The 23,938-nt window shown below is 39.4% G+C and overlaps 1 protein-coding gene across 1 annotated transcript; it reads right to left on the reverse strand.

The window, feature by feature from the left end:
* Window positions 1–64: 64 nt before the first annotated feature.
* LOC147172094 (rap guanine nucleotide exchange factor 5-like) lies at window positions 65–22,598 on the reverse strand. Its single transcript, XM_086077460.1, has 18 exons — window positions 22,311–22,598; window positions 16,914–17,053; window positions 16,238–16,338; window positions 12,432–12,510; window positions 12,208–12,352; window positions 12,018–12,115; window positions 9,381–9,411; window positions 9,203–9,281; window positions 7,145–7,294; window positions 6,139–6,236; window positions 5,737–5,859; window positions 5,451–5,629; window positions 5,037–5,127; window positions 4,839–4,889; window positions 4,262–4,349; window positions 4,120–4,184; window positions 3,979–4,033; window positions 65–3,897 (listed from the first exon to the last, which is right to left on the reverse strand). The coding sequence occupies exons 1-18, from the start codon at window positions 22,491–22,493 to the stop codon at window positions 3,779–3,781; spliced, it is 1,875 nt and encodes a 624-aa protein (XP_085933586.1). The 5' UTR covers window positions 22,494–22,598; the 3' UTR covers window positions 65–3,778.
* Between the last annotated feature and the right edge of the window lie 1,340 nt (window positions 22,599–23,938).

The following is a 23,938-nucleotide window of genomic DNA, read 5'->3' on the forward strand; positions in this document are numbered from 1 at the left end:
GTAGCGTCTCTTCATTTGCCCCTCTCTTCCTGTCATTAGCTTCCCACAGCAGCTAGCCAGTCATTTGATGACAGGGAAATGATAACGTGCCCGATGTATTTGGGCAGAAATGGCAGGGTACGCTGGGCCCGTCGCAGCAGGGGACGTGCCACAGTTAGTCGAGTTAAAAGGCCAACAAGGACACCTGGTTAATGTCAGTAAGACTCTGTGCTGATAGATACTGTGGAAATACACATTTTTACTTCTTCCTACTTCTTTTGGACCAGCAGTCCATGATGTTTTGATAGTGGGATACAATTTATATCATACATTTGTGTTTATTTTTTTGTACTGCATGATCAAAGAAAACAATCAATCAGTCAATCCTGTCATTGCTCATGTACAAAGGTCACAATAGATAAAATGGCAAAGTATCAAACATTGCTCAGTACATGCAAATTACAACCCACTCTAGAAACAGCATTATTAAAGGTTGATTTTTGTTACAGCTTTTGTATTGCATCTTACTCGATTGTGTACATATAGTAGGTGTCAAACATACGGCCCACGGGCCAGATCAGGCCCACAAAGGGGTTTAATCCGGCCCGCGAGATGCTCTTATAAAGTAAAAAAAAAAAAAGAGAGTAATGTCGGACCAATTAAGCTGACGGCCAAAATCAAAACATAAATTTATAATTACACATGCAATCCTCAAATGAGCAATGCAACTTCTACACGGAATTGACCTGGATGTCATTATTTTACACACAACCTAAAGTTATGGTTTGTTGAAAAAAAAATTCAAATAAAAACATAGACCAACATAAATCAAAAATAGAGGTGCTGAGTGTCACACACATACACACATATAACATGGATTAACATCCTATGACTTTGTTAACTGCGCTACGCAATGTATTCTGGGAACAATATAAATGCAAAACAGGTAGGTGTAATACGCCGAGAACTTATACGGGCAAAGTGTTGCTGCATTCAATTTGCATTTGTGCTATTTTTTAGGAATTAGAACAATATAGTTACAGTTGAGCCCCGCAATTTAAAACTGGCCTGCAAAGATGTGTGCTTAACTAACGCCAATTGTTTTTAAGTTATATACCATGATTTTACCGGTCCGGCCCACTTGGTACTATATTTTCCTCCATGTGGCCCCTCAGTGACACCCCTGACCTTTAGTGTTATACCGTATATTCATACTTTCAAATACTGCACAACTGTCTCTTTGTTGTTTTTAACAACTATGTGGTTTTTTTTACCGTTTTACAGCCAGAAACGTGTGAAAAGTGGCATCACTGGTTTGACATTAGTCGGTGAGTTTTTATTTTTATTTTTTATAGTTGTAACTAGGGATGTTCGATATAGTAGGAGTATTATGAGTACTCAACTCCTGAGAAGTTACCAATACAGATACTAAGTACTGATACCACTAATATTTTTTAATACATACATTCTTCCCAAAAAACAATGACAAAAATACCTATACAGTATATCTCAATATAGAATTTCCTTAATATTGCATACAATTAATTCATGGCAATTTTCTATTCTTGTTATCTCTCATTTTTCTTTCTGTTCTATTCTAATTTCTAGTTCCTTATTGTAAAATGGCCACTAGAGGCCAGCCAATACTTGTAACTGGCCCTTCATTTATACTGTATAGCGCTTTTCCACCTTTAAGGCCCTCAAAGCACTTTACATTCAACTACTGATAACGCAGCATCAGGAGCAATTGGGACTTCAGTAACTTGCTCAAGGATACTTCGACATGGTCACAATAAGCATGGGATCAAACCCACAACCTCTGGGTTGGGTGACGACCACTCTACCACTGAGCCATGCCGGTATGAATCGTGGTCGTGAGTATCCCTAGTTATAACACACACCCTTCACATGTGTGGTTTTTATAATTTTTTCAGCAACAGTATCAATAGCATCCAAGTAATGCATTTTAAATGACAGCATGTACCTTACTATATATAATACAATGTAAAAATCACATTTTATAGTAATTGGGTTACTTTTATGAAAAATATTTATTAGGTGCACACTGGTTCAATCTATGATTTTCCTTAACACACAGGCCAGTCAAAACTGCACACGAAAATTTAACAATACGTTCAGACAATAGAAATGAATTATTCTGAAACAAATAAATGGGATATACACAAACATTCTTTTATGAATACAGTTCAAATACAAAAAAAATATGCATTGTTGAACAGTCATGACTTGAAATATACAAATACATGGCCTATAATGTACATTCTACTGAGTTCGAACTCAAGATACATCTAGGGCAGCAGCAGCAACAATTGGTTTTAAAATAGAAAACTTGTTTTTCTTTCATTACTTCTCACTAAATGTATGCAGAACCTCCTGAAAGTGCTGCAGCATTTTACTTCACATTTTCTCTAAAGGGACAGTTAACATCTTCCTCAGCTCCTCCCTACAATACTACACTATCCATGTAAACCTTGAGATGAAATTAGATAGTTGAAATTGGCTGTCGGCTTTGTAGCATTCTGGACAAATACTGTATAAAAACTAGGGGTGTGCCAAAAAATCGATTCTCATAAGAATCACGATTCTCATTTAGTACGATACAGAATCGATTTTAAATGTCCCAAAATCTATGTAATTTAAATTATTTTTATACTGTCTTCCCTTTGTATGTGTGTGTGACTTTATTGGGCGCGCTGTTCATGTTGTACCCAATTTGGCCACTTAGGGGCAGTGTGGTTCCACGCGGTATGATACACTGTTAAGTTGTAGCCACATTAGAGAGTAGAAGGAAAAAGTCACAATCAAGTTATTCCAATAAAAGTTGTTTTTTTGCAGCGTGGATCCATTCTTTTGAGTGATAAAAGTGCCGCGAGTAGCGCGCTAATTAACATTAGCGAATCAGGCTGGAGTAGATCATTACAATTCCTTGAGCATTTATAAATTGAAGCAAAAATCATTGTCAATCAAAATTCGTCCTTAATCGAAAATCGATTCTGAATCGAATCGCACACCCAAAAATCGGAATTGAATCGAATTGTGAGACATTCAAAGATTCTCACCCCTAATAACAACGTCTCAAGTAAAGAACCTTGAGTATAGACCGACGTCAATGAGTGTGTCTGCTACTTAATTATACTGATTGTCCACAGCATTTACATGAAGGGAGAATACAAAATTAAAAAAAATGGTGCTAATTTATCACTTTTCACCCATGTTTTCACATGAATATTCTGCACTAATACTGTAAATTGTTCATCCTTACCTACTCATACATTGATTGCGCATAACAGGATATGAATAGCTTTGTGTTCAACTAAACTAAACCAGATTTTACACTAAGTAAGTTAATTTGTTTGTAAATTGAGAAAACATTTCAGTATATATCGTTTTTGTGACAGTTTTTGTGTGTAGTAAAGGTCAGGAAAGAGAAGGCTAAACCTCCCCAGATGAGCCTAACTGGAACAATATCATATCCACTTGCCAAATGCTGCCACCTGCTAGACATGAGAGTAACAGCAACCGTTTAGACCATAGAGTCTATATGCCACAAAAAAAACAGAAAGTTGGATGTGAAAATGCTGATAAATAATATGCTATGTCTGTCGGGCTGATATGTGTAAATAAAACAATGCTTCCATTTGTGTTATTCTCCCGTGTCAGTATTTCCTGATTGTCTCTCTCTCTCTCTCTGTTGGTTGTTCAGCTGCGTGACCTCGGATTGCTGACATGGTCCTGAGTGTTAAGAAGAAGGCTACAGTTAAGTCACATGTCTTTCCTTTCAAGTCCGAGGCTCCAGCCTGCACGAAAGTTCAAACAGGGTCTGCTGATTGTCGATGATGTGAAGGTTATCCGTGTAAGCGCGCACGTCTGCGCTGCTCTTTGGGCTCATGCCATTTCCTGGAAGTGATAAAAGGGAGAGCATTTGGAGTCATCTTCTACTTTCTGTGCAACTGGTTAGCACGAAATAGGAGTACTGACCCACATGATCCTTCTGACACTGTCTGATGAGACGGACCGTGTCCGCTATCATGTGCTGGTGAAGAAAGAGCAGAGGAGGAACAAGCGTGTCAGTAATCAACGTGATTTGAAACCTAGCGGCTTTTCTCTTCCGTGACTTACCAGCTTCTCAAAGTTGACTAGATGATCGTGAAATGTTTTGTTGCCTTCATGAATGAATGTGATATCTATAAGAAAGAGAGCGACATCTTTAGTTTTGAGCTACTCGTGGTTGTCACAATGTTGAGGATGATGGTGGTGGTACCTTTAAGTAGCAGAGGAAGAAAGGGGATCTTTGGCGCCTTCGTCTTCTTGAAGGTGTCCCTGTAGGCCTTATGGTTGAGCGAGGGATCCTGTGAAGACATTTTCAAAGCAAATGTGTGGAATGCTCAGCGTGTGCAATGCGCATGCACATTGACCGTCACTGAAAAGATGCAAAAAATTTTTTACCATATGGTGCATCTCAATAAACTAGAATATGGGGGGGGGGATTATTTCAGTAGTTCAGTTCAAAAAGTGAAACTATCATGCATTCGCTACACGGGGTGATATATGGTTTTAGTTATTATTTATTATCTTAAAAAATGATGGTTTACAGCTAACAAGAACACAAAATTCACCTGCTCTAGGAATTTGAATATTGCATCAGAAATAATAAGAAGGATTTTGAAACTCCGATTTCTTATGGCCTTAATGAATCTGTCGAACTGAGTACTGTCTCTCTTTTCTTTCTTTTTTTTAATAGTATTGACATTAACTTTTCGGAAGTATTGTATTTTTTGTTGCATTACACCTGTGTAGAGTATGCATTGTTTTCGATGAGAACCTTGAAAGACGCTTACCGTTACGCTCTCCAGCTCAGAAAACAGCTTTTTGAATTTACCAGGAATTTTCTGTGTGAATAAAAAAACACATATTACTATCAAATTGCCAGGAAGTGAGTGAAATAATACAGATAATATTAACAATAGTGCTTATAATAGAAAATAATAATAATAATTATTATTATTAATATTATTATTAAAATGTGTGATTGCTACCTCCCACGTCTGACTGAGGCGGCTGACAGCAGCAGTGTTCAGCCCCATTATAATGGCAAAGAAACAGTGGAGGTTCCTCTGTGCTTTGCAGCTGCCAAATGGTATGAAGTGAAATTAGTCACAGCAAACAAGGTAATGCAGTTCATTAATGAGCCACTAGAGGACAGCATTTGCCATCATCAGCTCCAGAACAGTACTGCTGAGGAGAGAGCAGCCAGGGCATTACTGGCTTTACATGTAAACATTTGAATATTAAATACAATATATTTGTATTTGTTCCATGGGGGGTAAGGAGATGTCTATTTGAGGAACTGTGTTTATTTAAGTGGATGACGCACTCAGTGATTAATTGGGGGCGTTTATTAGCATGGAGGGCATTATTTGAGGAAATACAATGATTATATGGATACTTACTGGGCAGCTATCTTAATGAACTTCTTGATGAGCTGTACTCTTTGGCAGAGGGCCGTGCACACCAGCACTTCAGTCATCACCCACAACTGGATCTCATTGAAGCGCTGAAGTAAAAACTCTAGCGCCGCCGTGTGGTTTCCACTAGTATTACGCCTGAAGGTGAAGTAGATCAGCTCTTGCTACAAAAACAGAATGACACGGCTCAGGTTGCTAAATGGATCTAGATATAAAAGTACATTTCTGAGACAACAACCATGGAAAATGAAAGTCAGGGTCTGGTACAAACCTCGTGGACGGAGTCAAATATGGTCCAGTCAATGTTGCTGAAAGCTACAGCAACATCCCATGTGTTTAAACTAAGCATGTGGGCTGTCCTCTGTTGCAGTTTTGAGTTTTCTGTCAATGGGTTCTGAAAAACAACAACACAATGCAATATATATTTGTTATTATAATATAATTATTTACACCTTAGTTCACCTCTTACTCATTTACATTTGAGATCATTCTATGCTTCCAACATCAATGTCCTCGACTTATCAAATGTTCCAATATTTCAACCAACACAACATTGTCTTCTAAAGAAGATTGTACTGTTCTTGAGTAGCTTTAATAACAATTTGGTTGTTGTAATGGTCTACTTATGGAAACATAATATGTATTATGAAGTGACTGATGACTTCTCCCCTACCAGGACTTCACCCAGGTCCTTTCTGCAAACATGCAGCCTTCCCACCGGCTGCAGGGATGGGGAGAAAAGCGTGTCGTGAGGCTGCAGGAGGATTCTGCCTGCAGGAGAGGAAATGCATCACATATCACAAGCTGCAGACATCAGGCAAGATATGTCAAGCAGAGTACAAGAGATAGGATCCCACTTGGAAGAAGGCAGACACGGACTTAACTGATTATTGATCGACTATAAAACGCGTCTCCCTTTTAAATGCTGCAGTTCATGCTTGTCCCCAGTATATAGCAGTTTAGACCAACATTAAAGGTTAGTAGGCATGTATGAAATCAGCAGCTGTTTGGCAGGAGACATCAATTGTACCTTTTAATAGGGTAATGGTCAATATATTGTGAGTAATGTAGTTTTAGAGCAATCAAGTGTGTGTAATCTGCTGTGTTAGGATCAGTAGCAACTCACTTGTTTGTTATTTAAATTTCAAATCATGTATTTACTAGGGATGTAACGTTATCCAACCATCACGGTATGATATTATCACGATATTGTGGGGAGGTTAAAAAAAAGGTCACAATATTTTTTTCAAATGAGCTCATACTAACAAAAACACCAATGCATATAAATCACCTACAATCTTTAATAACACTTAATATTGAGGCACTTGCTGATCCACGCACACATTGAGTTCCTCCACATATTACGTTCCCCTTCATCTGACCATTAGTGTGGCTTTTAAACATAGAAGGGCCAAAACATTCCTTGTAAAAATGAAACTGCACAAAAAAACTAGCCACCGGAGGGCGCTAGAACTGCACAAATGGAAATCAACCTGACTTTTTTTTCAGATGTGCTGCGTTTAATAACGTGACATGACGACGATGATATTGTGGCAGTTTTAAAATCGTGATATCACGATATTGCTGTTATCGTTACATCCCTAGTATGTGCTGGACTAATTGGGTGTACTTAATGTTAATCACCTTGTAAAGGTGACCTTGTATAATGTAGTGTTTACCTCCAGGATAAGGGACGGCCACCAGCACCAGTTCACCCTGGGAGACGCCCATCCTCTCAGCCACTGCTTGTAGCAACTCCTGAGCCACAGCCCCGGGATGGGCCCTCATGCTCAGGTACGAGTCCATCGTAATGTACACATGACATGGTACTGCAAACAGGGAGTATTGTATTTTATCAAGGCAAAAAACAAAAATAATGGTTAAATATTCAAACTGAGTATAATATTATAGAGGCTTTAAATCCAATACATTATATATATATATATATATATATATAGTTTTATATATATATATATATATATATATATATATATATATATATATATATATATATATATAATTTTATATATATATATATATATATAGTTTTATATATATATATATATATATATATATATATAGTTTTATATATATATATATATCAAATTTATTTATTTATTTATTTTAAGAAACCACTGCTCCCGAGGAAGAACAATCTAAGAGAAACAGAAAGTGTGACCGAGAAAGTGCCAGTCATTTGTTGTGCACTCTCACGCGCACTCCAGTCATCAGCACAGTAATCACACATGTGCAACCTGTTAGCTTGGGCTTCAGGAACTTTGTCGACTATTTTGAAATATCTGTTTCTGAAAAATAGAGGGAAAAAATACCCGCTCCTCGTTTGCTTACTGCTGGGCAAGAATAGTAAACAGAAGAAGAGCTAAGGGACCTCAAACATTATTCAGAAGCGACAGAGAATTAGGTTTGGATACTACATCTTTTTGATTTTGAATTGATTATATGCTCCAAAAAAAAAAACAATGTAGCAGCCATGGCTGAAGTTGTCTTGCCTGTTGATATTCTCATTTATTCAGGTCATTTCATTCTCAAGGCATTGAATCGATCGCAACTAGGCTAGTTCTGGTTGTCTAAGAAGATAACAGTGCTAATGCTAGCTTAGTAATGCGTTTTCTGTGACTATCACAACTATATGTGAATGGTCAAACTGTACTGGCTAAATATAATACACTTTTTAGGAATAAAGCCTTTTTTTTAATGAATAATTTGGCCCACTACGAGAGCTAAGGTTTCTTTTTGGTGTTTCATGGTGGAAAAGGTTTTAGAACCGTTGAACTAACCAAACACAAAACCTTAGCCTATATAAGTCATCTCTTTAATTAGTTGCCAAATGTCATATTGAATTTGATATACAGTAAAGCCTTTTTTGTTGTCAGTTTTCTACCAGTTGAGATCTTTCTTACTCACTTCCCGAGGACTGCGTGCTATTTTGTCGTTCTAGTTTTCAAACGCAGCAGTTGTCATGATCACTAAATTAGCACTTCCCTTGAGAGGCTTCCCGGCAGCTCAACATGCTGTTGCAACCTGTGTTTGCATTGTTTTTCACAGCCGGATCATAACTCAGGAATGTGCATGCCAAACTGTCACATTCAGTCCTCGGCAGAATTCCAATTGTGCGGATGCTGAGGATATTTCCTCACCAGAACAGATTTAAGGAACAACCTATGATGGCAGGAATGCATGTCTTTTTACGAGGGGTGGGAATCTTTGAATGTCTCACGATTCGATTCGATTACGATTTTTGGGCCTGCGATTCGATTCAGAATTGATTTTCGATTAAGAATGATTTTTGATTCAAAATGATTTGATTGACAATGATTTTTGCTTCAATTTATAGATGTGCAAGGAATTGTAATGATTTACTCCAGTCCGACACGCTAATGCTAAATAGTGCGCTACTCGTGGCACTTTTATCACTCAAAAGAACGTCTCCACGCTGAAAAAAAAACTTGATCGTGACTTTTTCCTTCTACTCTCTAATGTGGCTACAACTTAACAGTGTATTATACCGCGTGGAACCACACTGCCCCCTCAGTGGCCAAACCGGGTACAACATGAACAGCGCTCCAAATAAAGGCACACACAGACAAAGGCAAGACAGTATAAAATAATTTAAATACAATTTATTTTGGGACATTTAAAATCTATTCTAAATGATACTAAATGAGAATCGCGATTCTTATGAGCATCGATTTTTTTGGCACACCCCTTCTTTTTACCTTCCTTGGTCTGTCTGTGTGTGGCCCTGGACAGGACTCCATTTTCCTTCAGGCTTAATTGATGGAAAAGTGCTTTGCTCTGGAAGAAGGAGAATGCGTACTGAGAGTGTTGTCACAATATAGAACAAGGCAGGAAGCATGGCAATATATGTTTAGTTTTATTATAGCATTTACTCACCTTTCTTTGAGGGGAATATTCATCCACCGTGCTGAAAAAGAAAAGACTAAATTAAACAATAAAGTACCAACCAACACAGAGCCAAGCACGTTTCATTATTTAGCCCCTGAAGTGGATCTTGTGATTTTTCCTTCTTGATTTGCATAAATACATCTCCCACACTGTCTAATCAAAGTGTATGCGTGTATGGGTTCTCTTCATTATTTCAAGTCAATGTCAAGAAGGTGAAGTGCAGATTCTTTGGTGGGGGGTTTTCCCCCCCAGACCTTTTTATTTATTCACCCTATTCTTCACATTTAGGCCTGATGGATGGCTATGATGGATAGCCCTATGTCTATTAGGGTCCTTTGCATCACAATAGGGATGTTGGCACAAAGCCAACCCTGAGGGACCCACTGGCTGGGCAGCAGCCGTCCTGGCCTCATAAAAATATATTTCAGCACTCAGTGCTAGGGCAGCCTTACGAAAGGTTTTAAGACAAGTAATGGAGTTAAGTTACTTCGCTCCTAGGAGCACACAACAGGCTTTCTTTTGCAGAAAAGCTACTAGATTGGCTCAGTCTGCAATCTGTAGCACAAAGCAGCCAATGTTGCCCTCCCAATGGGTCTCATTGTAAAAAGCCTATAAATAGTAGAGTATGTCACTTAGTACCACCCACACAAAGTGTACTGGTTGTGGTGGGTCTCCCTCTCTGGATGTGAGCAGGAATGAGTCAGTGCCAGAAAACAAAAGCAGCAACAGCATCAGGCGGAATCATTTGCAATGGATCCTAATGGGCAGCAGGACAGAGACTCCCCAGGGAGACTCTGATTGGAGGCTGCGGTCCAAAGAAGGGAGAGGGAGGGGCAGCCACACATGGTAAAGTGTTTGTCAGGTGGGGGATTGTTACCTTCACCACGAAGGTCATGTTCGTTTGGAAGTGAGCAGGCTTCCGCAGCTACCGAACCGATTTCCACAAAAGCTTGTAGATGGCGATATGTATAAAAAGTAGGGGTGTCAGGTGATTACATTTTTAAATTATAATTAATCGCAGGACTTTAATAGTTAACTCACGATTAATCGCACATTTTATGTTGTTCTGAATGTACAATATTTTTTTCTAGGTTTTCACACTTGTTTACATAAAAGTGAAAACATGTTAAACTAATAGAAATATGGCTGCATCTTTTAGTCATTGATACAGTAATTTCATAATAATTCATAAAATTGAGTTAAAATTAAAAAGACGTACTGTAAAAAATGAGTGTGATATTTATTTGTGATGAGGTCATTCTTCTGCCACTAGATGGCATAATTGCATTTGTAAGACGTTGGTGACAGCTAAGTGCATTTTTCTTTTATTAAGAGCTATCTAATCTTTAACATGAAGTAACTTGTGAAATTCTGCACACATTTAAAATTGTAAAATACAGCTTGACCCCAGTCTCCACAAATATATGCATTATTATTAAATTTCTGACTGCTAAATTTTGATGTGGACGTGTCTGCTGCGTTGCGACTGGAATTGCCCCAGTACAGGCTTTCCAAGTAAGGGATGGTCATTAATCGCGCAATAAAAAAAAAATAATAATACAAATAGTGGTGTTAAAGGAACTTTAAATTAACACCCCTAATTAAAAGTAATAAGAATTTTATTTTGATTATTATTCATCATTCGTCTGCACGGCAGCCGGCAAGATGTTCCGATTAATTTTTATGTCGACTGTGCCGCGACTCTTCTTGTGCTTTTTCACAAGAATGATAGCATTGAGCTCAGTTAAACAGACCCTGATTTCACTCTCATGTGTGAATGCAAAGAGACAATATTACAGTTATTTCAGCATATTTACAAACTTTTTGTGACATTTTATTTGATGCAGTGACAATTTCATGACGTAAAATACATGTGCCAATGGCTCGCTATAGATTGCGAATGTATATATCGTTTGTGTGTGCATGTGAGTTAATCTAAATCTGTTTTCTTTGAACAGCTCCGAATAATTTGATGAATGTGCAGCTTGTTCCTCGCATATTTTCATGCAGAGAAATGAGACGTTGCAATGAGCTGCCGCTTCCATTGATAATGAGTTTGCTCGTTATCATGCAAGGACAGAAAGGGTGCCAAAATGTGGCTATTAAAATTGCAGCCTCGCTTCGCTAGCTTCCTTTGCCGCACACCCTGGGGTGTCCCTCGCCTAACGTGGTAACATCACAAAGCTTTATCACCCAAAAAATATAGATATATGTTGCATGTTGCTGTATTATTATTATTATTTTTAACTATGTATAGGAGTATTTTGTATTAGATTAGGCTTCAGTGTGGGCAGGTTCTTCCTTCTTGTTAAGGTATATAAACCTGTCATTCATCTGACAGCTCGTCTTTATTTTATTCCCCTCGATTTATGGAGCGTCAGTATAAAGAGCTCCGCGACTTTCATATTTCCATGAACAAAAGAACAGAACGCCGCGTTTCCTCGTCAGCCTCTGAAAGAATGCATTGATGAGAGGAGAAGAAGCTTTTCCTTTGTGCAGAGTATGTACCCTCTCCTCTCGACGCTGCAGAAGTTCATACTTGAAATTGCCATACCAAGTCGTTGTAATATTGTTGATCAATGATGAAGTTATTTGTCATTGATGACGTCTGATCATGTTACTCACTGCCTCAGATGCAGCTGGTAGAGCTTCTGCAGCTCCTTCAAATCCCTCTGCAAGGCGGGGTGCTCATAAAGGTCATCCAGCATGTAGCGGTACAAAGTCTGCAAGGAAAAGTCGATTTTCATTTCTCCCCTTTTACACCCACAGGTGCTGCTTTTTTTTTCTTTTTTTTTGTCAACCGTTCGTCCTCTACCTTCATGAACACTTTGACATGCTCGTCCTCTCTCAGGAAGTCCCTGCAGAGAAGCATCCACTGTGACACCAGGTACGCTACTTTCTGTTTCCTCTCCAGAGCCTCCTTCGTGTCCTCTTTCACTCGGCAACGCTTGCAGCAATAAGTAAGGATGGGTTAAGGCTTCAGGTGTGATTCTGACTTAGGGAGCCTGTTAACACTATTTGATTGTTATGGAAGGATATTGTTCCAGAAGAGCTTGGCATAAATCACTAGTTGACATAAACACTGGGTAGGTCAGCAGAAAGTCATCCAAAAGTGTGTCTGTAAACGGAGACACATCATTAGAATGCAGTTGAACATTTTGCGGTGCTACTGGACCATTTAAATTACTGTATCTCTGCCAGCATGACTCATTTATGAAATGGAGTCATTTCAAAGGAGAGCAACATGAGAGACATTTCAGTGAGGAAAAGTCCTTCGAGCCTCTGATGATAACTTCCACCAAGCCCAGTGAGGATTCTCCACGAGCGAGCCCAAACAAGCCCAAACATGGCTTTATCTTCAATGGCACACACAATAAACATCTCGGCCTGTAAATGTGTTGATAAGTCAATCACGTTAACGTGTAGGTTGAATCGCTGCAAACTATGATGGAGACTGACTGATTGTGCTAAGCCATCGTCTTAATGTGCTTTTCTGCTAGTATATCCTCACGTGTTATTTGTCCTCCTCAACGTTGTATATGCTTACATGTTATGGAAAATTGAATAAAGGAAACCTTGTTAAGGCATTTTTTTCTTTAAAAATAATACATTATCATGCCTAATTGGTTTACACATTAAAAAAAAAAATCCAGTGTGAAATCCTACCCCATATAGTGAGACAACTTGCCCCATAGTGGGACAACATGTCACATGTCCACACCCTCTATTTGATTGCTTATAACTCGGCACTGACTCAAAATGTGATTGATGCTTTGGTGTTTCATCTGGTATACATTTTGTTTATAAATGATGTATTCAAAATATGAATATTTTATACCTGATAGCAACTGTTTGCTTTTATCGTGTACCTCAACGTTAAGCCAAACCTTGATAGGGAAAAATCATAACATTCACTGATCCGCTTTTTCAGTCTTCCATAGAATCAATCAGGCTGACAATCCTTTTTCTATTTCAATAAGTAGACATAACATTGATTATCACAGCCACCAAATTAAGCTTGTTAATGTGCCACTTATTGACCATAGCTGCCACCAAGGAGCCATTTTCCATGTGTCAAAAGCTTAAAATCGCTGGAACATCTTGTGTTTATGAACACAAAATTTTCTTTAGTACAGTTTTAAAACTTGCAGCACAGACTAAATGTAACAAAAAGGAATGCTGTTGTTTGGTGGGGTTAAGCTATTCACATAGCGGATATTTGTGCTGCTGGCATGGGATCAATTCCTGATTAATGCGTCCTTCTCAGTCGCTCCGTGATTAGCCTCATTTATACAGAGATCTTGCAAACGGCCACATCAGAGCTCTAACAAGGGCTAAAGCAAAAAGCCTCTTTGTTTTTTTACATAAAATTCAAAGGAGGCGGAATGTTGCTAGAAGTCTTTGTTTTGACATCTCACAATCTGATAATTTGATGGACAGCAAAAGTTCACCTTCAACACAACACACAAATTGCCTCATACTGTATGTGCCTGTGGTGCTTTTAGAAGCTAATTACTTTCAATTATTGTTTCCTCCGCCATCTTTGAGCAAGACAATATAAAGCATGCATGATGCCAATGAGCATACTGTATTGAGTACTGTAAGTTAGACCATTACACATCAGTGGACGGAGATCATTGCTTCTTCTCATTTTAGGTATGTGGCTCTTTGACCTTGGGACATCACCCCGCATGCTACATGCAGTGAGCTTCAGTGCACTGATTTCATGGTGAATTCATGCTGAATGATTACTCAACAAGACCAGTGAACTTAAAGGTAGATGTCTTTCGCGTCAATACATGTGCATGGTGTGCTGTTGTTGTACAATGTTCAATTCAACACCAACTGCACACAACAAATCCCATGTGACTACATTGAGATCAATTTCATTCACTTCCTTATCAGAATGAGTAATGATCGCCGTCGAGGGGCTTCGCCTGCTTCCATCCCATTGACAGATCAAATGTGACCACTAACATTTACCAGGAATCCAAGTATGTAAATGTCTCCCTCTTTCCATTCTGGAGGTCTCCCCCTTGCTCTTCTCTGCAGGCTGCGGTCACCATTTCTCTTCCAAGCTTTAGCAACAGAGTTTCCTCTGCCTTGGCAACAGTGTCACATTATTATTATTATTATTATTATTATTATTATTATTATTATTATTATTATTATTATTATTATTATTATTATTATTATTATTATTATTATTATTATAGTACCTGCTGCCACAAGGCATGAGTGAGGCATTTGTTGACAAAGTGTGTTTCCATTCTAAAGCTTCCTGTATGAAAAAGCTCTTAAATGAGGAGAGCTAAACTGCAAAATTGGAGAATGATTGCCTTTGATTAGAGGAAATAAAATGAAAAACAATGGTGACATCCACGGTTGAGTTTGTCCCAGATGGCTTAAAGTGAGCGGGGGTGCATCCTAGACTTGGAACCAGTTAAGCACAGGGCAAATGTAGACCATTCAAAATCACATTCGTACCTATGGACGATTTTTGTGAAAACTGTCTTCTGTTATTTGCTGAAAATCTCACCTATTTGCTTTTTATGTAGAATTGCTCAACTTGGCATTGCAAATCATGCAGTTAGGGCGCTGACTCCTATCACTTAATGATATATTTTTAGAGCACTTTAAAACAACCACGGCCGTTGTCTTAAGATGGATCGCATGGGCAGCAGATACAATGAAAACCGCAGAGGCCCCAGAATTTAACCCTGTGGGCCACCATATCTTCAGTTTTACATGTGAATTCATATTGCACATATTCGTCCGGCCACTTTCTTTTTTTTGTTCAACGTAGTTAGTAGGGATTACAATCATAAAGAAATCACATAACGTACCATCACAACAATCAAGTCGACCAAATTTCCAGCCGCACAGGCCAAGCAAAGTAGCGTGATCAACTGCAGCCAATGCTGGGGGTATTGTCACAAATCATTTGAGTCGGGTGTGTGTTTTGACCTCCGCTGATCCCCTGAGACTGACAGGGGTTCGGTCTAACCCAGGTAGAGAACTGATGTAGATCTTTGCCATCTTTGGTCATCCACAGGCAAATTCAATACTGTGTGTATATATATATATTTTTTTTAGGGAGACATTAATTACTGACAGGTTTGTGCTTGAGCCATGGGGCTGCAGTAATGCCTTAATATGCAAGCCAAGATTCGAACCCAAAACCTTTAACTGTGAGGCAGTCTTCCAGACTTTTGTTCACAATGATGACATCACAGAATCATTTTCACTGCATTTTCCTTCGCTCCAGGCTGTTTTACTGGATTTTGAGTTTTCACAGAATATTGTGTTCTGTTGTTCTAAAAATATGAAACCTACCAAAAGAAAGATTAGTCTCTTCTTTCATCAGGAAAAATAGTAAAAGTATGTTTATATCTGTTTACGTTTTGTAGCAATTAGCATTAGAAAATAGCTAAGTTTCATCATTATTTACAAATATGTTTAAAACACTGGGCAAAGAGTTTTTGCAACATGGCCCTGGTTGATCTCTTATACTCTGCTGCCACCTGCTGGCCGTTTTTTGTAATAACTACCATTGCTTCAACCATTCTCATCAGCTCAGAGGCTGTATCAGAGCCTTCTGTATGTTGTTGCATGAAAAAACAAACATAAAAACGTATAAACACGTCTTTAGGAGCATGGTAATATTTAAAATATGACGTATTTATACGTTTTTGTGTAGCATGGTAATATTTCAAATGGAACGTATTTATACGTTTTTGGGAGCAAACGAGTTAATAATAAGGCATTCCTATGCATTCCGAAACTATCTGCCTAAAGAAGAACCCAAACAGTAGTAATACATAGATGGAAGGCATCCCACTGACCTGCGTCTTTGCCCTGCGTGGCCGCCTGGTCCTCCTCCAGCTTCAGATCATTGAGCAGGTGATCCAGGATTTTCTCTGGGGTCCCTGACACCACTGTATACCTGTCAGACACCACAGAGTCAGTGGACGAGTCTTCATCCATGGAGGACAGCGAGCGACCGCTGCTCCACTCCTCCTCGCCCTCCGTGCCCTCGTCGTCGATGTAGCGGAAGTAGGGCACGTCAAATGTGGGCAGAGTGGACGGCTCTACCCGGCCTGTACCCTCGCCGCTGCTGCCGGTCCCCTCCTCGGACCCTTCCTCGTCTTCGTCCTCGTCCTCCTCCTGCTCCACCAAGGCGACGTGCAGCAGCAGCATCTCATCCCGCAGCAGGCTCATCCTTGCCCTCACACCGGCAATGTTACCGTGGTTACTGTTGCATGCCCCCTTTACCCCGCCATCCAGAGTCCTGTGCCCCCCACTGCCCACACTGATAGTCCAAACAAGCCCCCACTCCCCGAATGACTTGATCGGGAAGGCTGGAGCTCACACTTCCATGCTGTTTAGGTCCATCTAACACAGTGCTATATGAGCAGTAGTTGTGATGGACGCATGTGTAAGAGTGATCCAGCGAGAATGATGAGAGGTGGAGAAAGCGTTAGTGAGAGAGGCAGGCAGAGATTTGTGGAGTGGCTTTACCTCCTGTTTCTCGCCGCCGCCGCCTCCTCCTCCCACTCCCGCTTCCCTCCTCCCCTCGCTGGTTGTGACGCCATTCTCCGGAGGACCAGAACACAGCGGCCCCGCTCCTGCACGCGCACTGCCTCGTCACTCTGGACAGGCTGGACATGAGAGATGGAGAGAGGGAGAGAGGGAGGGGTTGTATTATCACCAAGGAGATTCCCACCCCACGTCTACTCCCCGCATGTTCTCCAACTAACACAAATCACCACTGATTTCCATCACAATGCTCTGTCAAAGCCAGCACTGTAAATGAAGCCCGATTTCCACTGATCATTATTCAGGCTGTATCATTTGGAGCCCATTCAAGGATTAACATAAGTGGCTCATACATATTTTAATTACTGATTCCTGATGTCGGCTCTATTCAATTATGACTGCTGCCTTCGGGGTCTCGGTGGTGTCGAGTTAACATTGTCTGCTGTCTCCTACCTGTCTTTATGATTTTATATTCAGATTTGTCATGCCAAGTCACCCAATCAGATATAAATCTGAACCAGGAAAGGTCACCCCTGTTCCATCTTTAAGTCTTATTCAGGGAAATAGGCAGGTCCTCTTTTTGTACAGCTAACTCGACAGTGTGGGTGGCAAAAGTGCAGTAACTTCTATTAATGTTCCAATTATTTGCAAGGAGATAAAGTGCACAGCAAATACCAGCGGTGTGTCATGCCAGGAAATGTATCCGTCTGGAATAAAGTGAAAACTAAATCAATAAAAACATGCATTTATCTGCTCATGACTGTCAAGTGTTGGAGCTGCTTTTTACAAACATAATATTGGGACTTAAATCTAGGGCATGTTTTCGTTAAATAATGTTCAGAATACAAGACAGAAAATACTCATTTAAAAAAAAGACAAAAAGAAAGAAAATGAATGAGAATTACATTTATATACTTGATGAAGTTCAGCTCTAGTTACAATATAATATCGGTACTTGTTCTACTGAGACTGCTTTTGTATTGCATTATACATTCATACACAAGTTTAGACATAAAATGTTGGTTTAAATATATATATATCAAAATTAAAAGACCCTATACAGGTTATTCAGATTTGGTTCTAAAAACATTATACATGTTTGAAGATAATTGCCGAAAATGTGCAAAGCCTTCACTATGTAGTAATGAATTTTGGCGATAAGGCGCTAAACTGTTGGGCATGGCTAAAACGGTGCCGAGTGAAGGCACTTCAAGACCAAAGTGTAAAAAAACTAAACGAAAAAAAAACCCCATCATTTTACACTTTTTTATTTTTTAAGAGCTAGGTGAAAGAAAAAAAAACATCATGATAGCCCTGTGCAGTATGTTGCAGCCACTGGAAAGATTAAGCGGCAGAAACGCAACTGGACTGCTCTGTTTGTCTTATACGATGTTTCACCTCTCATCTGAGAAAGCTTCATCAGTTCATGTAAAAAAAAAAACTTAGTTTGTTGAGACCACGTCTGAGTTGCCGTGGAAAACCCAATTACTTGTTCTCCAACTTGGAGGCATACCCCACCACTGGAAATGGTATCATTCTTTTTGGGATACAAATAATCATTGTTAAGATGCCTAGGTAAAGTAGCGTTCTTTTTTCCAGGTTGTAGCAGTAGTAATTAATTGACAGTTGACAGATGAGCGGGTGTGGTTTCAGCACAGCCTTCTACATTGTCATGGTAACAGACTGTAAATGTATACCGTAGACTTTCGTTGTTCCATCCAGCTTGTAAGAAGGAATATAATTCTAAACCACAATGGCAGGTTTGAAAGGATCACAGATATTGGCCATAATGAGGACTTCACTGTATGGTGCAGTTCGCCCTTTCAACCCCCAGCCCCCCCCCCCCCCCAACCCCTACCCTCAGCCGTCAGTCAGTGCAGCACTCATCTCTGTGTATGCAATTAGCTGCGCAGACACCCTGCAAGCGGTTGATTTTTTGTTGTTGTTGCTCTAATTGTCTTTTGCACAGAAGCGTTCAAGCATTGCTTCCGGACGCATTCATACAATATGGGTTACATGAGCTACGTCGTCGTGAGCTACTTTTGATTTGATCAGTAAGCTTTTTCACAGTCATTTTGAGATGCAAAGATACAGGTGTTAGCAACCTTGCACTGTTGTGCAAATGCTACCTAATGGTTTTTGTTTCACATTGAGGATGCAGTCTTAGGATTGGTTGATACGTGTCAGTCATGCTATACAAGCATAGCGCAGTATAAGGAAATGCCGTAGCAAATACTGTACATACCACAAGTGCACAAAATATTACATTACACATATTTAAACAGCGCAACACACACATCTATGCATTTTCTCAAAGCAAGTTGATCTATATTAAGTGAGTTTGTCGGTCAATATGCAAGCAAACCATTCCTCACGATGAGTTATTGATCCGACTCTGATGCTGCGGCCACTGCTACTACACATCGACTGAGCCTTGCGGTTATCAGTTCTCTGGAGTCCAGTGCTTGTAACAGGACAGAAATCCTGGTACTTGATTTCTTGGCCCCGACGCTCATCTAGCCCTGATGCCTTCCCAAAATGGACTTTGTCTGGAGAAGAGTAAATGCTACTGGAGAGAGCCATGTGATTGGAAATGGTTTATTGTCTCCCTTTGGGTTGCAGATGCATTCGCTGGCTTGAGGGACCCTCTCTGCTCTAACTGTGATGCTGGCATACATGGTATGGAACACTCAAAGGGCCTTCTTGGAAGATGTCAGTTTTGACACGGCTTACATTTGGTCCAAATTCCGCTCGGGGTTGTTCAAACACTAGCTTGGTTTTCAAAGTAGCATTTGATGTTGACTAATGTTATCCCCAAAAGTTCCTTGCAGAAGCCTCTGTTCTCAGGCTCTCATCATATCACATTATGCAAAATATTTGCAGTGAGCAGTTCCACGTTGTCACGATCCAACAAGATGACATGTTAAATATGAATTATATGAAGGATGTAAATCACGTGGAAATAAAACTAAATAAGATTGAAAGTGATTGTGTAACAGTCAAGAGTGCACTGGACTGAAATAGTCATGCGTTCACCATCTGGGAACTCTAAGCTCTTTGATGCCCATATTTAGATATGTATATGAGTCACATGGCTGGTATGTGCGCCGCATCATTGGATTACTGTAAACTATTGCATTATCTGTAAACACAACTAGATAATCTCTATATATCCCATGTCAAGTATTAACTAAAATCTGATAGGATAACACATGATAGACATGCTGTACATATATGTACAGTATATTGTGCACTATTTACAGTATATAACGGCACTATGAGAATAGTTGATGCATGTTATCATGCACAGTTTAGCAGTGGCATTGTGCAGGCAAAACGTCATTGTGTTGAATAACAACAAAGATAAAGAGATTTAGTGTTTGGAGAAAAGGTCGAGGACCTGACGCACTCGACTCCACCCTGAAGCCACATAATGTCCCCGCACGGTGGTCTGGCCCACTTGCGTCACTGCTTCCTGCCATTGTTGGCACAGTCTAGCTAGCACAAGCATCCAGTCGGCAGGAAGCTGAGCCCGCCATAATTTCAACCAATCAGAGGAGATCATTTTAATTAAAAGTGTGGTGGAAATCTTTTATGCTTCATTCCTCAAATTTTACCAATTGTTCACTAACTATGGTGTGTTGGCAGAATTATTTTAAACTTGTGGAAGATTTTAACCCACAGTTGGGTCCAGATATGTTTATTAAACATTAATGGACATTTTATGATTTATTGCTCAAACCTGTTCTAATGGTTTATGTGATGTAAAAAAATAAGATTATATATAAGATTAATAGTTTAAAAAGTTTTTCCATCATTAATGTGAACCATAACTCAGTTGAAAATAGTGGAAAGTAAAAAAAAAGAGAAAAAAAAGTCATCTTTACTTAAGATTTATTATGGCGTGCAGACCCTTTTCTAACAGGGTCTGTGTCGACTTTATGTCCACTGTAGAATTCCAGGTTTAGTTTTTAATCTAGAGTGCCTCCATTGACCTCGACAACAATTAAAAAGCCCCGAAGATATGGAAGACAACTAAAGTGGATGATGTCATAATGATATCATGCTTTCTAAGCAAAGAAAGAAGCCCGTCAAACCATTAACGGAAGTCAAGAATATTCTTTGGCGAAGATAAAGGGGAAGTTAACCTTTTTTTATTAATTTTTTTACAATAATATGTTCTATATATGTCCTATAAGGGGCAGCCGTTTTGTCACTTGTTGTCAACTAAAAATGACGTTACAGTGCCTAAGGGCTCAGGTAACGACCAATCACGAGTCACATGTTTTCTGAAGCTGAGCTGTGATTGGTCATTACCTGAGCCCTGAGCAATTTTGAAATCATTTTTAATGTACAGCAAATGGCAAGATGGCGGCACTCTGAGATGTAAATTTGACTCTACTTAGAGTGGGACAAAATAGACTCAGTTTTTGGAGTAATATTTACACTTGGAAGAGAGTAAAATAAAGAATTGAAAAACATAATTTTTGGTCTCTTGGAGATAAGCAAACAGCTATGCCCCTCATAGCTCAGGCAGAGTACTGTGGCAGTCTCTCAAATTGAAGGTCATGAGTTTGTTCCTCAACCCTTTATTGTTGGCAGAATAATTTTAAACTTGTGGAAGATTTTATTCCTCAAACCCCCCACCCTCCGTTCTTTATTTTACTCTCTTCCAAGTCCTTCTCTAAGACTGAGTCTATTTGGTCCCACTCTAAAGAGAGTCAAATTTACTCTACAGAATTTACTGTGTGGGTTTTGCTATTTACCGATAACTCATATTCCACAAACGCAATATTAATCAGCATGCTTAGACTAGCGGGGGCACATGCAACATGTTATTGTAAAGAACATGTTTGTGTTGACTTCCCCTTTAAAATCTGAATCTAAAAATATGGGGAAGTAAATGAAGAACTCCTAACAACACATAAATACTACAGTATGTATATTATTACACATTTTTTAAATTTCTGTTCATTTCTTTCCATTTTCTATTAATATGTTTTATTATTTTTACACAGTGGTAATCTATTGTGATGTTTATCATAAAAAAACGTTCACTGCCCAAATACTTCTGGACAGAACTGTACTGTGTTGTTATGTTTCCGAGTTGACTTTACATGCAATAACTTGTTCATTGAGTAAATGCTAATATTATTACACAGCATTACCTTAGACTTTTGAGTTTATCTGTAACAATATCAAAGAGTATCATTATAAATTGTTCTCAAGCGGCAACTTTGTAAATACGAAAATTTTACTGATGACATCGATCACATTTTACATCACTGAGAGCAGCATTTCACAAACATGTGCTACTATCTAAAAACTATATTTACATAATAGAGTTGCACAAGTTTCTCACTGTACTGTGTCCCTCACCTCATTTGTCCTCTCTGGGCCCTTGCTGTGATTCTGCAAGAAGCGGCAACCATCCTTGGCCAGTCTCTGGACCATCTCCAATCTGGACAGTTCCGAGTCCTTATCATGCAAGATGCACATGCCGCCCGGCTGCAGCGAAGGGGACACGGAGAACATGTATCTCAGACCGCAATCCCACGACATCACTACCTCACCAAGCGGGGAGTACAACTGGAGCTGACTTTGGTGAGCGGATGAAAAGTCAGTCTGTTGTAAGCTCGATTGTCACTGAAGGCAAAATCCCTGGGAGTCCAGGTGGGTGTGTATAAAGTGAATGACACTCCCTTCTCGTCCTCCCCTTGCCTTTCACTACAGGGGGCGGGGAGGGAGTTGGGAACAGGGCAGGTTCAGGAAACATCTGGCCAGCCAAACACACCCAAAAAGGAAGTTGGAGAATCTCTTGAATGCAGGAGAGTCTGGGTTCAGGACTGGGCAGGGCGCTTTGTACTGGAAGGTCAAACATTTTGTACACTCGAGCACACGATACAATAAGCAAATGTCAAAGCACATTTGTAAGGCCTTACTTGCCCTCGTATTAATCATCCAATGAATGATGGACACGATAATGGTAAATTATAAAGGAGGGGCACAATTTTACACAAAATGATCTTTAGGCATTCGATACATTTGTTTTTATGTGACCCATTTGATTTAGTAACTACATATGAATGCTTTAAAGGACACTGATTAACATTTTTGACGTTATGTAAAAAATTTGGGGGAAAATTATTATAATTATTATTACAATCTACCAGTTGAGTTTTTGTTATATGGCAACATTGACATCGATTTCCTTAAAACATTTAAAGGTGCATTGTGCCATTTAAAAAGGTTTCTACGTCATGCCTGCTCCACCAATGCCCAGATGAGTACAAGGAGCCCTGACTGTTTTACCCTGACTGCACCTATCAGCTTTTATCTTCCCTTTATAGTAGAGTGTGTGCACCCTGCACACTCCACTGTTTCTTTGGGGAGGGGAGGGGCGGAGTTTTTCTTACCTCATTTGAAGCCATGTCTTCGTTTGCCAACTGTAACTGTTGCTTTAAGATCGTGCACGCACTCGCACGCGCACCATGAACGAGCCTGACACAGATGCTACAGTTACGCTTTGGGCCAGAGGTGGCAGTCACGAGTAAACAAGTGACAAACTGCACAATTTCAGCAATTTAAAGTCATGTTCAAATTGTTACCTTCATCATAAATCCTTAATTAACTGTATTGCAGATAATATTTTATGCAACATTTTACATTTCATACTATTGTTCCAGTATATATGGTATTGTTAGGAATTTGCATTATACTGCTCTCAGCATAACAACGTAGTTTTAATTGTACATAATGTGTAATTTTAATGTTAAACATTACCATGACTGGTTGTTAAAACTGATTAGTATGTGTAATCAATATACAGAATCTCACCAAAGTGAGTACACCCCTCACATTTCTGCAGATATTTAATTATATATTTTAATGGTACAAAACTGAAACTGAAAACTAATCAGTCTCCATCTTATGTAACATTCTAAAATTATTTTCGCCCTCAAAATAACACAAAATACAGCCTTTGGGAATGAGAGGAGCCGCTTCGA

The sequence above is a fragment of the Leptonotus elevatus genome, chromosome 6 (genome assembly GCF_054856555.1).
Source record: "Leptonotus elevatus isolate MCC_2025b chromosome 6, RoL_Lele_1.0, whole genome shotgun sequence".
Lineage (NCBI taxonomy): Eukaryota > Metazoa > Chordata > Actinopteri > Syngnathiformes > Syngnathidae > Leptonotus > Leptonotus elevatus.

What these genes read in the sequence shown, in the direction of transcription:
- LOC147172094 (XM_086077460.1), bottom strand. Translation starts at nt 22,493, where the DNA reads ATGTCGTGGGATTGCGGTCTGAGATACATGTTCTCCGTGTCCCCTTCG. An exon ending in TACCAGCTGCATCTGAGGCA is followed by an intron (nt 9,412 to 12,017) that starts GTGAGTAACATG and finishes TTTCTTTTTCAG; the next exon opens with CACGGTGGATGAATATTCCC. An exon ending in GTGTCAGAAGGATCATGTGG is followed by an intron (nt 3,898 to 3,978) that starts GTCAGTACTCCT and finishes TATCACTTCCAG; the next exon opens with GAAATGGCATGAGCCCAAAG.